General features: G+C 33.3%; 1 protein-coding gene across 4 annotated transcripts in view; it reads left to right on the top strand.

Moving 5' to 3' along the window:
* LOC128217693 (E3 ubiquitin-protein ligase PDZRN3-like) overlaps positions 1–15883 on the top strand; it is a 147983-nt gene that overhangs the window by 107200 nt on the left and 24900 nt on the right. For 3 of the 4 annotated variants that reach the window (XM_052925011.1, XM_052925014.1, XM_052925013.1), the window contains one exon: positions 11679–11908. In XM_052925011.1, coding sequence (XP_052780971.1) covers positions 11679–11908 — 230 coding nt within the window. Of the gene's footprint in view, positions 1–5198; positions 5770–11678; positions 11909–15883 lie in introns of those variants that run through there. The other variant, XM_052925012.1, reaches the window with a different exon arrangement.

Here is a 15883-nt window from a genome sequence, read left to right as displayed (position 1 = left end):
AATTTCACAACAAAAACTTGGCATTTCAATGGAGAAATTGTGTATCAATAATCATTTCTGCCAAATTCTCCACTTTCATGCTGCTAGTAGGCTCCTGGATGTCTTATTGCTGGCGGAATCGAAATTTGCTGATTTGAAAATCGGTTTTTAACAGGCATTTTCAAGTGTTTCAAGTCTCAGATAGTGAAGCACTGTCAGTTGTTGACAAGATTTAGTGGCCCTGTCAGGCACATGCTTACAATATTTGAAATATTCCAAAGCATTTTTTTATAGTCTGGTATATTGTTTTCAATTGTAAAAGAATTTCTTACAGAGTTTACACAAGGTGTACATTACCGGTATTCTTTCTCAAATATGTTGAACCTGATAAAATTGAAGCTCAAGTGAGAGTGGTCTAGTGGTATAGGTGCCTCAACCAAGAGACCGTTGTTCGAGCTGCACCTAGGGAACTTTCTGTAGTCCTCAAAACTGGGAACCAGGTCTGCTTTCTGCCGAAGAAATGAACAGATGGTGTTTCATATCATCTTTCAGCTCTCTTTATAACCAAGCTATAAAAGTAAGTAAAAAACAAATGAAACTTGAAATATTTCCTATGCCTATATGAACCAAACAAGGACTTTCTCAGTGTTGCAGAAATGAATAGACCTAGACTTTATTCATAAGATATCAATCTATGACATTTGTAAGGCAAGAATTAATAATTGGAGAGAAATAATAACAAGAAATGAAAGTGATATGCAATTTCAGAGGCGCCTAGTTTGTTCTCGAGAAGCTATGAGACACCGCCATCCTGTGATGAAGCTTGATATTGATTGGTTGGAAAGTCCCGCATCTAGCAACCACAGTGCTGCTATTAAAGAGACCATACTTATCATGTGTTATGTATAAGGTGACACTATACAGTTGCAGATATAATGCAGAATGGTATCACATTAATCAGAAATGAGGCTTTTGTATATATTATAAGAAGCCCAAAGAATGTTCGCTTTTGTAGCTCAACATCTTACAATTTTGAAGTTCATATTGTGCAAATACGAATTTTGAAAAAAAATGTACCTCTGGTCTTCTGGATTCCTCTTTCTGTAGTACTTATATTGACTGTTGTCTCTCAGTAGGCGAATTTGTGTAGTGTTCTTGTGATTGTTTGCCTGGAACAGTTTTCCCTGGGTGACCCCATTTGGAAGTTAATTTTGTAATAACTGAGTATCTTTAAACCATTTCTACTTACAGTAAATGTAGAAAAGAACTGAGGTAATTGGTTTTGGGTAATTAAGTGTTGGATCTTCATCTTGCAAGAGGTTGACTATTGATTCCTGGTACAGTCCAAGAGCTAATTTAGAAAAAGGGTACACAAGGTGACAACAATCAATCTAAGACCTGTCATAAGGCTGCCGCAATGCTTTGTTATGATTCTCGTGTCATATCTTGTAAAGATTTTTTTTCATCTTAATGGCGGACTGATCATATAAATTTTACAGATTGATTAATACCATGTGAAATTGAGAATGGCAAGTATATTCAAACAATGAATATGGTAATTAGTTACGAAAGTGAAATATACTTATATGATGGTGGTCCAAAAAACTTACTGAAGAAATCACTTAAGATATCATAAATGTTCATTCTATTACAGTACAATAGTATATCACCCAAGATTAATTGTTATTACTTAAGATTTCTTCATTTGGATGACTTGCAATTAATTTGTCCAGTCGGGTTTCAACTGATGGGTGGTCTCTCATTAGAAAACCAACAACAACCTTTTAGTGATAAGGAATTATAGTCTACAATGCCACTTTCATTTATCATGAAAATAGTTGGATTAAACACCATGCACTTGTATAAAACTTTCCTTTAATGTATCACCAGATTTTTTGTATTCAGATCTCCATTAAAAGCTCCTGTTAGATTTCTGTTTTTCACAAAACTATCATAAAGGATACCAGCATTTGAATTTCCAAATCAGATTAGTGTTTAATCAATTGGTGGGAGGCCAATTTATTTGATTTTTCCTGCAATTTTGATTGATGCTTTAACTTCAGACATTATGGACAGAATATTCAATCACTTTGTTCATGACCATCTCTCTGAATATTTCCTTATGTAGATGTCTTTGGTAGGTAGGGAAACGAATAAATAAATTCAATATTATGGCATTTGGTGGTGCTTGCTTGGCTGGCTTTGCTGCTAACATTGGGGAATGATGAGGAGGGGAGACATCAGGGAGTGAAAAACATCTGAGTGTCTCTCAGATAGATATAATGTTTATTCACACATATTTCAAGGGGATGGTGATAAGAGCCTGGGTTTAAAGATTGCCTGAGTTTCTTACTTATTTGGTAGTCAGATTCGTTGGTCTTGCAAGGTTGGCTTTATTGATGCAGTGCTAATGCTTGACAGCAGTATGTCTACAAGGATTGTAAATGATGCTGAGAATGCTGATGTTCATGGGACATAAATTTATCATTCAAACTTGTAATCAGCAATTTACTTGCTGTTAAATTGGTCATAGATGTTTGGTATAGAATCTGTTATTCTGTTGACTTAGTCAACCATAACTGTTTCCTTATCCATGCCTACCAGAGTTTAAACTAAACAGGTCAATGAAATTTAGACAGCTATTAAATTAAAAATTAAGTTCCATTTTATGAAGAAAAAAAAACAATATACAAAACCAGTGAGACTCAGATGGTGTTAGTTATTGATCTTAGGTCGCGCAAAATGATTTCCCATTACAGCAAAAGCATGCAGGCGTTTTGTCTTATTGGTTTCCGTCAGTGGGAAGTTATATCCTTCACACTTGGCGACAAAGTTGCTAGAAAAATATCAGTATTGAGAACAAGGGGAGGGATAACGTATCCGCCATATCACTGTATCAAAGAATTGTTGTAGAAACCAAATCCCAGATTTGGAATGTGTAACTAAGACCTGGGAAAGGCTATTCTTACTTTCCTTGTTAGTTTGGTCGGGGAATGTTTTGTCTTTGGGGACAGTATGTGATACAAATGTGTTCAGTCACTGGATACTGTTGAAGCTGAGTGCACAGGGACGATTGTTTTCGAATAATCAACACTATCAATATCCAAGTAGGTAATTAATCATTATTTGCAGTTAATAATGGTAGTGTTAGGTAAGTTTTAAATTGCTGCATTTCCGATAATAATGAAAGTTTATTAGTTTAAGGTTGCGGCAGTGTTAAGTTTTGTAATCACATGTCATGTAATATATTCTTTGTTTGTTGCAGCAGTAAATTAATCATTATTAAGGTTACAATTAATTTCACTGATGCATTGTTAAGCACTTAACCAGTGTCTCCATTTATGTTTTTATTTTCTAGAAGTTCAAGTAGTACACCTTATTCATATAACAGGTTTTTATCTCAAAAAAAAAAAATAGTGTTTAAATTTTTCTTCGATGTACAATCAGTAATATTTTTGGTGTAGCAAAAATTTCAGAAGCATCTGCTTTTAAGGAAATAGTGTAAGCATTAGTTCTATGCAATTAGCAGGTATTTGGATGTAATCTATTTGTATAGATCTTATGAATATAAATCATTCATTTAATGTTGGTGTTAGGAGCAGGCCACATTTTAAATACCTCATATACAAGGCCTTGACCATGCAATGAATCATGTTAGAGGGCCATTAAATTCAAACAAATTCCAACCCATTCCCTGATCTAAATGGATTAATATTTACTTTTAAGTATAAAATTGTCAATTCTATCATCTTTATGAATGGACATGTTTGGGAAAATTAATTTTCAATATTTAAATGCTGCTCAGAGGTCCATATAGATAATTTTACATAGATATTAAAAAGGCCTTCTATGAAAGGAGACATCAGGAGACATCCGAACTATGTCTAGCCATAATAATATCAATATGAAAGCTAAGCCAATTTATTAAAGTTTTATTAGAAACATGCTTATGAATGAAATGTTTGTCATTGAAGAATTTGAGAATAAGTTCATGGAATGGCACAAGTCAGGGAGGCATGCTGAGTCCTTTGATTTTCTCAGTTTACATTAAACAGTAAATTGTATGTAATGTCACTGTTGTACAAACAATGATATTCTGGGAGATGGGGGAGGCTATTGAATTGTGAGAGGGGGTGGGGATTACAGCAGATGTTTGGATAATATTGTATAGTTTGTATATGTTCACATGTTTGTTAATTAAAATTTATGTACTTAGGTTTTATTCTATTCCTGTAAGTTCAACAATAGTTAAGACACTTGTGTTATTTGCAGTTCTGCCCATAGTCAGTTTTGATGAGTTCAATTATGAATATATACTTAATAACCTATTTCTCATTGACAATTTTGCTATTATGAAGTGTGTTTTTGATGGAAATTAGTTTTCCAGTTAAGTTTATCTTTTAATTTATTTCTGTCTAAGTAGAATTTGAATAAAGCCAATATCTGAGAGTTATTCTAGTATTGTTTTAATTATAGGACTTAATGTTAATCTTTCTTTTTACTTTTAATTCCTGCAAGACAGGGTAATTGGAAAGGTGTTGACAGTGTCTGCCACTCCTTGGGAAGCTTAAGATAACATAATTATTAGTAAAGATCAAGGTGATTATAAGTGGTCAAAATATTGATGATTAGTTGTAAATATGTTAATATACATGTCATAAAATTCCAAATATTGTCTATTTTAATGAAGTTCTAAATTTGTATTTATGTTAACAATGATGAGTTTGGATGGGACATTTAAATCAGTTTACCTTATCAATTAATTAAAAGTGACACTTGACCTCTTGGCCTTAGGGGTCACATGCCACCAGAGGTGGTAGAAAATTTAGTGTCAACTGACCTAAGGGTTTAAATTTAAATGTGTATTGGAAGAGATCAGTGTTTAACATGATAAGATCATTGGATGTCAATTTTGGTTAAATAGGGAAAATAGTAAAATAACAGTAATTTACGAATGATGAGTGAATAGAAACAAATATATAGTAAACATTAAACCAAATATAAACAGTGTGTGAATTTAAATTGCTGAAAATTGTTGAATTTAATTTGAAAGTGATAAGTGCCTGTTAGTGGTTTTTATGAAAGTATTCATTTCAGTCGCCTTTGCGCCCGTATTTGGTCTAAGGTTGAATAGTTACGGGATTGTAGAGACAGAAGCTTTAAATCGTATGTGATTATGGTTTATATATAGTGGGCGCAAAATTTCACAGAGTTTAAACCGTATTAATGTGTACACTGGACTAGTATAGCAAAAATTTACGCCTGCTGTATGGTCGGGTTTAATATAGTAGTGGAGAGTAAGCCTAAAATTGAATGACGGTGTTTATATTTTTATACTCATTTCTACAGATGTGATTGGAGAGATAAATTGTATCTGAAAATGGTACATAATAAAAGTAAATAATACTTGTGTACAAAACTGACAAATTTGTTTGCATTTATTATACACACATTGAACGGTGAAATAGCTGCAAGTTTGAATTCTTAAAGATTTATAATAAATGAAGCCCTATTTGATTCCAAATGGTTCAATAGATAAAAACTACCGAATTTGAGAGAAGAAAGGAGGACTTCAATTGGCTGTTTACTTAAACTTGTACAAAATAAAAACATTTAAAGTGATTGGATTTTAAATGAATTGAATACAACTTGCATTTTAAAATAAAGTTGAGATGATTTTGTCTGCATAGAGGGAAGAAATAGCCTAAAGTCTGCAAAATGGTAGTGCAAACATCGGGATGGATTTTAACCTACAAAGATTGTGTAAAATTGGATGTTTGTTTAAAAAAGGTAGGTTGTCTTGCAGTATCAAATTATTTTATTTTTTTGCACTCCCTTTTAATTAGAGGTGCATAGCATTCAATGGGATGAGTAAGTTCAATGCTTTATAATTTCCGGGGTGGAGTTGAAGCCAAGCTTCCAACTGTCATCAGCGGATAAATTGTAATTGAATTTTAAATATGGAAAATAATTGGGAATCTGATTTTTTTTTAGCGTTAACATGGTGAATTTTGTAAATAATATAATTTATATAATAGTATAATCTGTATTATTATTTGCAAAAATGAAGTCTAACATATATGGAGACATTATGATTTTCATAACTTTGATCATAAGCCATGGTTGAATACGGCTCGGGGGTGAATTTAAATATCACATTACCGACTGTTTGTGCTAAGCCTAAAATGCCAAGTGCAGAATTTAAATAATAAACACAACAACATTTGAGTCATTTAAAGGTGGCTGCAATTTGTGAAATTGATCTCCAGTAGATTTCATTTGGGACATGTTGGTAATTAAACAAATAAATATTTAAACACTGCATCATTGTTGACGCAAATCTGTTATTAATTGTTTGTGTGACTGTGTGAAGTTACCAAATCAGAGACTGGCATCATATTTAAGAATAAATTATAATGATCAAAGTGGCTCGTTTACATTTTACTGCGGTTTTTGTACCTGAGTTAATATTCAAGAGACTCGTAACTCCCATTGTCATTGATGTTTGAAGTAATTATGAATTAATTATTACCATAATAATTATTATCATCGTTATAACAGTCAAACAGACAGGAGGTTCAATGAAAAAGCATTTTACTTTACATTCGTAGTAGATTGTCGGATGGTTTCGTCCATATAATGTTCATGTTTACAGTGTACAAAGATCGCAGTGTCATACTGTAGAACGCCAAGGTAGAATTATTTATTAGTATGCACAATTGATTATCATATGCAGGGTTCTCAATAAGAACCGGCCGCCGGCCAAAATGACCGGTTCAAATGGCATTTGGGCCGGTTCAAAATCGCCTGGTAACAAAAATGAAAAGTTCCCAAATCGTTTACAATTTAAATTTTTAAAATCCGTCAACGAATAAAAAAGTTATTGCCTTTTAAATACGACGACTTGATTAGCGTTCGCCCGGTCCCGCATATTTCTTTACGGCGCCGTTTAATAAACTTCACTAGTCCGTGTAGATAGACGATTGATAAAACGCTTGGAAGCAAGCGTCTCATTCTAGTAAAAATGAAGAAAAGAAAAATACACGATTTCTTTCACCCTGTGTCGAGTGAGTATAAGATAAAAATGAAATAAAACAGTTGCATTTATGAATTTCTTGTTCTGTTTATTGTTTCACGTTTGATTTCCACCGTTTATTTTGTTTTCTGTTTATTGTTTCACGTTCGATTTCCACCGTTTATTTTGTGTTCTGTTTATTGTTTCACGTTCGATTTCCACCGTTTATTTTGTTTGAAGTTTTGATCGTTGTTTATTCCGTACAAGATGCATTATTACGAAGATTTGATAAGGAGGTAAGTTTACTCTATTATCATTATCATTATTCTGTATGAAAAAATCGTAGCAATATTAAAGACTCACTAAATATAAAGTGGGTTGGGTAAGGTGAATTTTTAAATTTTTGCCTAAACTTCACAGTAAACCAATCATCAAAAGGGCTGTGGCCAAGTGGTTAGAGTTACCAAGGCGGAAGTTGGGTGCTCCAACACCAGAAAGATTAAGATGTCCAGTGACGGTAGGTGTTCAGACTGACACATGCATGGCACTGGACACAGTCACACCTTGTAGGGAGGAAATTCGGGCAGTCCTCAAGGAGATACTTGTTGAGGGGGAGGGGGACTACTACTCGTCCAGTTCATCAGATGAGGACAGTGACATGTGTTAATAACAGGGTTAAGCGTAATGAATACTGTTCTTATTAATTCAATGTGCCTTATGTATTTTCACAGTACAATTGCATTGTAGTTTTGTTAATACATTGTATATGGTGTTGAAAATACAATTTTCAAATGGATATTTTGTTGTTGAAATTTGGTAAATAAATATAATTGCATTATGATATAGATCCTGATACAACTACTGCTCTGCAGTACTTGTATCTGCATATTTAGGGGATATTACTTATAAATTTGCACTTGAAAGGGGTGATTTAAAAGGCATTCAAATAACCCTAGAATGCAGGAAATGACGCGCTCACATAATTTTTTTTTCGGGGGAGGACCCCCGGACCCCCCGCCAATTTGGGCCTGTTACTTTTTATAAACGGCCTGTTCACTGAAAAGTTATTGAGAACCCTGCATATGAAGATGGTGTCATTTTGACACATTATTATCTTGGTTTTATGACCTAAGCTATGAGTACTCTATGGCAATGCATTTATAGTGACAGGCCCCTACTTCATGTGAATAAATTTAGCATCTTTATCAAAAGCTTTCTCTAACATGTGTCATATACTGTCCCCAAGATAGCAGTATCTGAATTGCTTGCCAATGACATCAGAAATCTGCTTGTAATGTGAATTTTAGGTTGTATTGGAACAATTTATTGTAATTATTAAAAGTAATAATAAACAATTAAGTATATATACCTATATACATTTAGAGTTCTGCGGAGAAATGTAAGACTTAATCTTGACTGGCTTTATGGTGTCCCTATGTTTGATGAAGAAGGTCCTCTGAGAGTAAGATTCCTTTGGTCCATGATTGCAATTGTGGACAGGTTTTCCATCTGGAGTGTGAACCCATGTGTTAAAAAACATATTTCTATTTGTGATTAGGCTCAGGTACAAGTATTTCACTCAGGAACGGTTTCTTTGAGTCTTGTGGTTTTTTATAGTCTGTCAACTTCTGTAACCTCTGAAGTGCTTTAATTATTGTCAAAAATGTTCAAACATGGTTTATCAAAAAATGTTACTTCATCATTTGAAATGGTTCTCTTGTGTTGGGTTGGGAGATGGAGAGGGTGGTGAGGAACTTCGAATTTTGACTTTGTCAAGTATTTTCATACTCCAATTTTTGCCATCACTCAGCAGATAACTGTTCTTTCTCAGTTCAAAGTGTTTGCAGAGATGGCATTTATTGTAAGTCTGTTGACCTTGGACACTTCACTGGACAATCTAAATAGCTGGCAGTTTTATGCAAAATGTTTAATATCTCCTTGTCAATGTCCATGACTTGTTCCCAGCTAGCTAAGAGGAAAAGGAAAATGAAAAATTAAAGCAAAACAAACAAAATGTAAAACTAAATCAACAAATCATTACAAGTGGTTTGAATGACACTGTTTATTCAAATAAATGTTTTGTTTGTTGTTTCAGCTGTAGGGGACAGTCTCTTATGTCTCAGATATGATGCAAGGACTTGACTTTCCCTTATTTTTTCCTGAGCAAGTGTGCAATGAGATCACTTGTCTGAGTCTTGTCAGTCATCCGGAAAAATGTCACAATTTCTCTGAATTGTAAAATCTACATATCTTGTTGACTTAAACTGTTTTGATGTTTCATTTTGATGGTAGTAAAGCCAGAAAAGAGTTGTTTTTTGTTTAAGATTATGCAAAAATTAAGTGTTAAAAGCTCACATTGTTAATATTAGACTTAAGCTTAAATGACTTCTGATCGATCTTTGATGATCTGAGTGACATAATTGAACTATAATACACAAGTTCACCATTAGTCTTCAAAGATTAACTCCAAAATTAGTCTCACTTAATTTTCAAGTTTTTAAGAATTCTTCTTCATCATTAATTAAGTGACAATACTATATTTTGACAGTTACCAGATTCTGGTGAAATTTGGCATAAAGTTGGCCCAACAAGCCAGTGACCCAGACATACCCTATGGCCAAAACTGGTCAAGATTCAACCAGATAAGGAAGTGACCACATCAGATAGACCACTTACATTGTTCTCATTGTTTGTTGCAATCAGTTCAACTGTTTGTTCATTCTCATCATGTAATTATTTGTAAGCAAGTTTTTGATCCAAAGTGTAAACAAAAGATCAATTTTGAATGGTTTATGACTGTGCTTTATGATTGGTGTGTATACTACTATGGAGAAATGGCTTTTATTGGCAGTATAAACCATTGATCAGCCAAAAATGGACACTGGCCTAAATCCATCTTTTATTTCTTTTTTATTGAATTTGAAGATAATCAGATTCATTCAATGCTATCTTTTTGAAAGGGTTTACTAAAATTTTAATCCTAACAAAATTTTGACCATTTCAGCCACATGTTTGGGTATTAAAACACTAAAGTGGGGAGGACAACGATATGATTCACTACAGTGATCAAATGATGAAATAGATTAAAAGATGGTTTACATGTTTGTGGTTTTAATATGCGAAATACACAAAGAAAAACAAAAATTATCATGTCATCTTGGTTTATTCAAACTGAACTTTCATGCAAACATTTATTTTGAAATTGTTGTCCCAAGTGACTTATACCAGTCTAAGACATGACCATGGTATCGGACAAAACCAAAACCCATTAGATGACTAACTACCTGCAAATTGATTGTTTTCACAAGAAAAATTCTAGGGTTTCTTAGCAAAATGTCTGATAGTATCTGGGATATATTTAGTTCTGTGGTTGACTCATGCTCATTCTTGGTCACTTTCGCTTAGTCTTCTTAAGTCTCCTGACGTGAGTCAAACTTGGAATAATTGTTTGTATGATTATTTAATAACCTTGAGTTTTAATGAAACTTGTTGTGGGATAGTTTGGAAATGATGATAGATTAGTTTTTTAAGTAAAATTAAAAAAAAAAAATGAATTTTTGAAAGAAGTGTGAAATAGTTTGAAGATGTGGAAAATACTCCGAAAGAAATTTAAAACAATCATTTGTATTACTTAAAAATTCATATTTTTGACCAAACTCCTAAATTGATATACATGTATTTCAAAGACAAGAAATGCTGATGCATTCATGGAAAATTAAGTTAAATAATTGTTAAACAAGGGCATATTTGGCTTTAATTATCCTTCGTGACTGTAACATAGCTTACAATTGACATTTGCGAGAAAGTTTTTCCATTCTCATCTCCAGTGAAAAGAGAAGTGGCATCCCCAAGGGAAGGCAGAGTTGTGTCACATAACTTGATTAAAGTTGGGCATTTGTGAGGATGGAGTGATTGGTAAAACCTTAATAATTGTCTACAGTGGTGTAGATTACAGCTCTTCCACAGAATTTCTCTTGACACTATTTAACAGTCACACAGTGGAAACAATATGTAATTAGGAGTAGAAACTTAAATACGAGAAAAACAACAACAACACCAAAGCGTGTATAGCAACTTCAGTAAATATGACAACTGAATAGTGATGAAATATATTATTTCTTAACAAATAGCAGTTTCAAAAACACTTAGCATTTCGATAGTCACTAAAAATGAAAAACCAGATAATTCATATGTCTTAATCGAGTATATGCTGACTTAGAGATAAGTGCTATTTTTTTTCAAGTCACCATTGCAATTTTTTTTTTGTTAAATCGTGTAATATGCGAAGTTGACCCTTTTAATATAATGGTGTTATTTGTCTTTCGTTTCCTCTTATTACTCTTTCCTGAAGATGTGAAGGTGAAACATTATACACATGACTTATTTACATGATGAGATCAGGCTGTACGACTTTGACATGGAGACAGTGTTTCAAGAAGGATTGTACATTTCTAACCTTTAATTTGCTGGTGTGTTTTTATACCCATATAAAGTTAATTGCTGCCAGCATGCTACACAGCTAATTAAGCATTCCTGTTTCCAATTAAGAGACACTGTTGGTATATTTATACATATAGTTTACTATATATACATTCACAAGTACATAGTTACATAATTCATACTGACTGTGATATATACTATTTTTTCACCATGTTTTCAGTTTCTGGGAATTGTCTACTTTCAGGTAAATGGTCGTGACCTGTCGCAGGCGTCACATGAGGAGGCAGTGGAGGCTTTCCGCACTGCCGAGGAGCCGATAGTTGTCGAGGTTCTTCGACGTGTTAACAAGAATAAGATGAAAACACGCTCAACACCAACCATGGTTTCTATAGGAACTCAAACGGAAGAAGATATCTATGGCTACAACAGACCTCCAACCCCTCCACCCTCTTTCTATCCATTTCCATACAGCGGGTAAGTTCAATAATGACCATCAACTTTATACAATTTATAGCAAAAACATAAGTGAAATTTAACGATTAAAACTAACTTTGTGTTTTTCTCTTGAAATACCTAGCGCATATTTTTTCCTCAAAATAATTCATTCATATGGGAAGAGACTGCAGCTGTCAATTATTAAAATCAAATCAATTGAAATTCCGTATTCATAAAGTCAGCATGCCTTTGGTACAGACTAATGCATCAATTGTTGTAAATGATACCATTATTTGTGGATTATTCATACAATCAGATGTTATATTCTGCGCAGGGAATATTCCCTTAACCTTTTATGGAGTGTCTCTTCTTTGATGTTTATAACTAGATATGGGATAATATCAAAACACAGTATAAACAATGTGCTAGGGTACTCAAGTGTGGTCAAATTTAATTAACGATGAGATGAATCTACTTCTTGACGAGACAAAAATATTATATGGAGAGACATTATGTCGCGCTCGTGCAAAATCTCTCATTCATACCATTAAGTTTTTGTCTGTATCATGACTCTACAGACCAGGATTAATAAGCTGAATAAAGAGGTTACGCAGACAAGACTCATAATTCATTATGTGTTTATTAGTAATCTGATTTGATGATAAATTATTCTCAAATTGGTATCAGTTAATTTCTAAACAATAGTGTATTCAGTTTTGGTATGACTCCTTAAATGTTAAATGATTGATTGGTCGGAATTTAATGCCATCTGATTAAGGCCCAGGTTTCAAATTCTATTAAATCTTGGACAGCCAAGTATGAGAGGGGGTCAGTGAGGGACACAGATTCCATTACTAGTATTTATTCAAGCAACCTAATAGTTTGTAATTAGACCCCAAAGTCACCTAATTATGTCTTACTGATGCCCATCGATCTCCATGTAAAGTTTACAAATTACACTTGAAAAAAACTATGTTGATAAGACTGGTGGATAATTTTCATGTTCTGCATGTAAATAATATAATTCTGAAAAAGCTGTTTTCCCATTTGTAATAATATAAAGTTTTAGAAGTCTTACCTAATGCACAAAAACACCATCTATAGAGGATATCATGTTTGTAAGCGTTGTAATGCAGGAGAAGCATTTGACTATAATCTTTCCATTTAGCGTGCGGAGGGTTCTTTGTTTGGGCAAGGACGATCTTGCAGTAGTTACCTGAAATCAATCATTCTTTTCATAATTTATCAGTATAATATGCAACAATTAAATGCTAATAAATATTAAACAGCGAATGAACAAAATTTAATGTGATATTCAGAGGATATCACTGTTGCTTTGCCATTTTTCTTAACAATCGCATCTGTGAAATCAAAGAAGATTTCTATTGTCTTTTAAATCCTTTGAAATTCACCGCACATTAATCAGACTCATTTATTGAAACGACAAAGGAAAATGTGATCAAATATGGATAACCAGGATAAAAAACATTTGTTAAATAGGGAAGCCTTCGTGAGCGATCTGATCTGTAATAACCGCCGGATATTCGTGTCTGCTGCATAGCGGTTACAAGAAATTTTAGATGTTTGGGTAATAAGACCCCTTACCTCATTGACAAATGACCGAAGAAGGATTCTTGTATCATTTACAAACCTTTATTATTCAGTTTCAAGATGACGAACCATGATTACCAAATCATTGGATCCTTAAGGATTCGAAAAGAATCTAACTATAAAAGAAAGCAATCAGAAGTCGTTAAGATTTCAGATTACATAGATTTTCAATTGTGTAATGTTAATTGTTGATTTATATTTTGACCAAGAGGACGTTCGAGGAGGGGCACTGTTTAATTGTCACTTTTATCTTGCTAGATACTGGTGTAGAGACTTTTATCGTAGGTATCCATTACAAGACGAAGAAAAATTGGGGTGGTCCTATTTATCTAAAGTAACTAGGTGAATTTTTGCCAATAAAATGTCCAAATGATTTCAGTGGTTTCAAATAAATTGAAAAAATGAGGAATGAAAAATAAATTGACCCGTGAATGGTCATTAATTTCAACCTTGTGTAAGATATTTCTTTACTAAGGTATATGGGAAAGTGCTTACTCTTTGTGAATAGCCCATTCAATTAAATCGGAAATACATAAATCATTATGATATTTTATGTAGGTCATTACTATTTAAATCATTTTTCTCATGAAATAAACAGATAAAGATAGAGGATAAATTACACTTCATTAATTGTATGTGAAAAGTACGCTCTAACCGTGACCTGTTCAAATCTTGCATCACTACTAGAACTATTTTTTGCCACAATCAGTTGCAATAACTTGAAATTCTCTCTAACTGTAGTTTATTCTTGTTGTAAAAGTTTGGGCATCATAAATAAACTCGGGATTTAATGATTCAATTAAATATATGCTGTTGGAAATCAAAGCATCCAGAAATAACTGAAACAGAGGCATCGCTTTGTTTTGATTACAGAGAATTGTGCCAAGAATTACAGAAAAAATCATCAGAGGAGAAGTATCTGCAGCTGTTTTGACCATATTGTCGATCGAGAGATGATTGTTTCAATATTACTGCAACAGTTGCATACACGAATGTTCTTTCGCTTCCTGCCAAATTTGAAGGAGTCTGGTTTTCTTGGAATCTCTTGATTTACCAACATTTTTGAAAGGTGTTTCCAGATTAAAAATTCTTACCTTTACATGTCTTAAATATTGAATTGATGTCTGTGGCATTTCTGTCTTTTTGCATGTGCTGTAGAACATTGAAGGCAAACCAAAGGTCAACTTCATTCAAATTTTTTCTGCACCTAGGTTGTTTCTGTTGATTGTTTCTTTGCCACTCCTATGTAATGTCCTACATTAAATATCGGGATGATTCAAAGCCGTTCCGCTCATGTTTGAGATCTCCTCTATACAAAATATAATTTTTGTTGAAGAAAAAACAGTCACATGCATGATTCATTACTGGTGAAGGAAAAAAAGCCCCAAATACTTGAGGAGTCTGGAAAAACACTTAGCAAATCTTACCTGAGCTTAAACTTGATTTCGGATCAGCTGGTCTCCATCACATTCCACTTGCATCTTCTTCAGGATACCCCAAAATCTACAATTATGTGGTTCAGTCTATGTGGACTGTGGATGTACTTGTCTGGCTGACAATTCGACATGCTTCATCCTAACCTTCTGTTTGAATTTCAGTATGACGCTCAAACATATTGACTGTAATTTCTGTCAAAAGCTATTTTAATTCTCATTGTTGAAATGTTGAACCTTTTTCCTCCCAGTCCGACATGAAATGGGCTGTAAGACAAAAAATAGGGAGCTCTCAATAAACGCAGGAACTGACAACATTTTGTCAAGAAACAGACAAATTACACAAATCCACTCTCTCCAAGAAAAACAATTTATTTCTTTGGAGCCATTGTCAGTTGAGATTTGAATTTAAGTCTAATAAAATACTCCCCAATGGACTATTTTTTCTTCAAAGCAATTTCTTACCCCGCTATGATTAATGCACTGAGTGGGGAGTTGGAATTATCAGAAAATATTTCAGAGAGAGCCCTAACACAATTTTATGATGTCCCTTGATATTAATCAGCTTTTATAACTTTCTGCCCTTTAAAACTTTATACTAATGTTTTACTGTAACATATTTTAATGTTTTGTATTGCCTGTGGAGATTTGGTCCATACTTTATAGATAATAGAGAATTTACACTGAAGTGAATAATAAATGGAACTTATGAGGTCGCCAATCAATTGTTATTTTAAACCATTTGATCACAAGTACTTGACAGTGCAATTTATTCCCAATAAAATTCACAACAAATGAATATGATTAACGTTTAGTAAGTCATTGACCTTCCATTATTGCCATAAACTACCAAATAAAAGGAACAGTTTATTGCCAAAACATTAAATTAACTTTTATTTGGGCTTTGGATTTTATTTGGAATGCTAAATTAAAGCTAATACCATTGGAAAGTGCATGTTTTTAGGTGTAG

This window comes from Mya arenaria, chromosome 14 (assembly GCF_026914265.1).
Source record: "Mya arenaria isolate MELC-2E11 chromosome 14, ASM2691426v1".
In the NCBI taxonomy this organism is placed as follows: domain Eukaryota; kingdom Metazoa; phylum Mollusca; class Bivalvia; order Myida; family Myidae; genus Mya; species Mya arenaria.
This window is presented reverse-complemented; position numbering and strand designations above follow the sequence as displayed.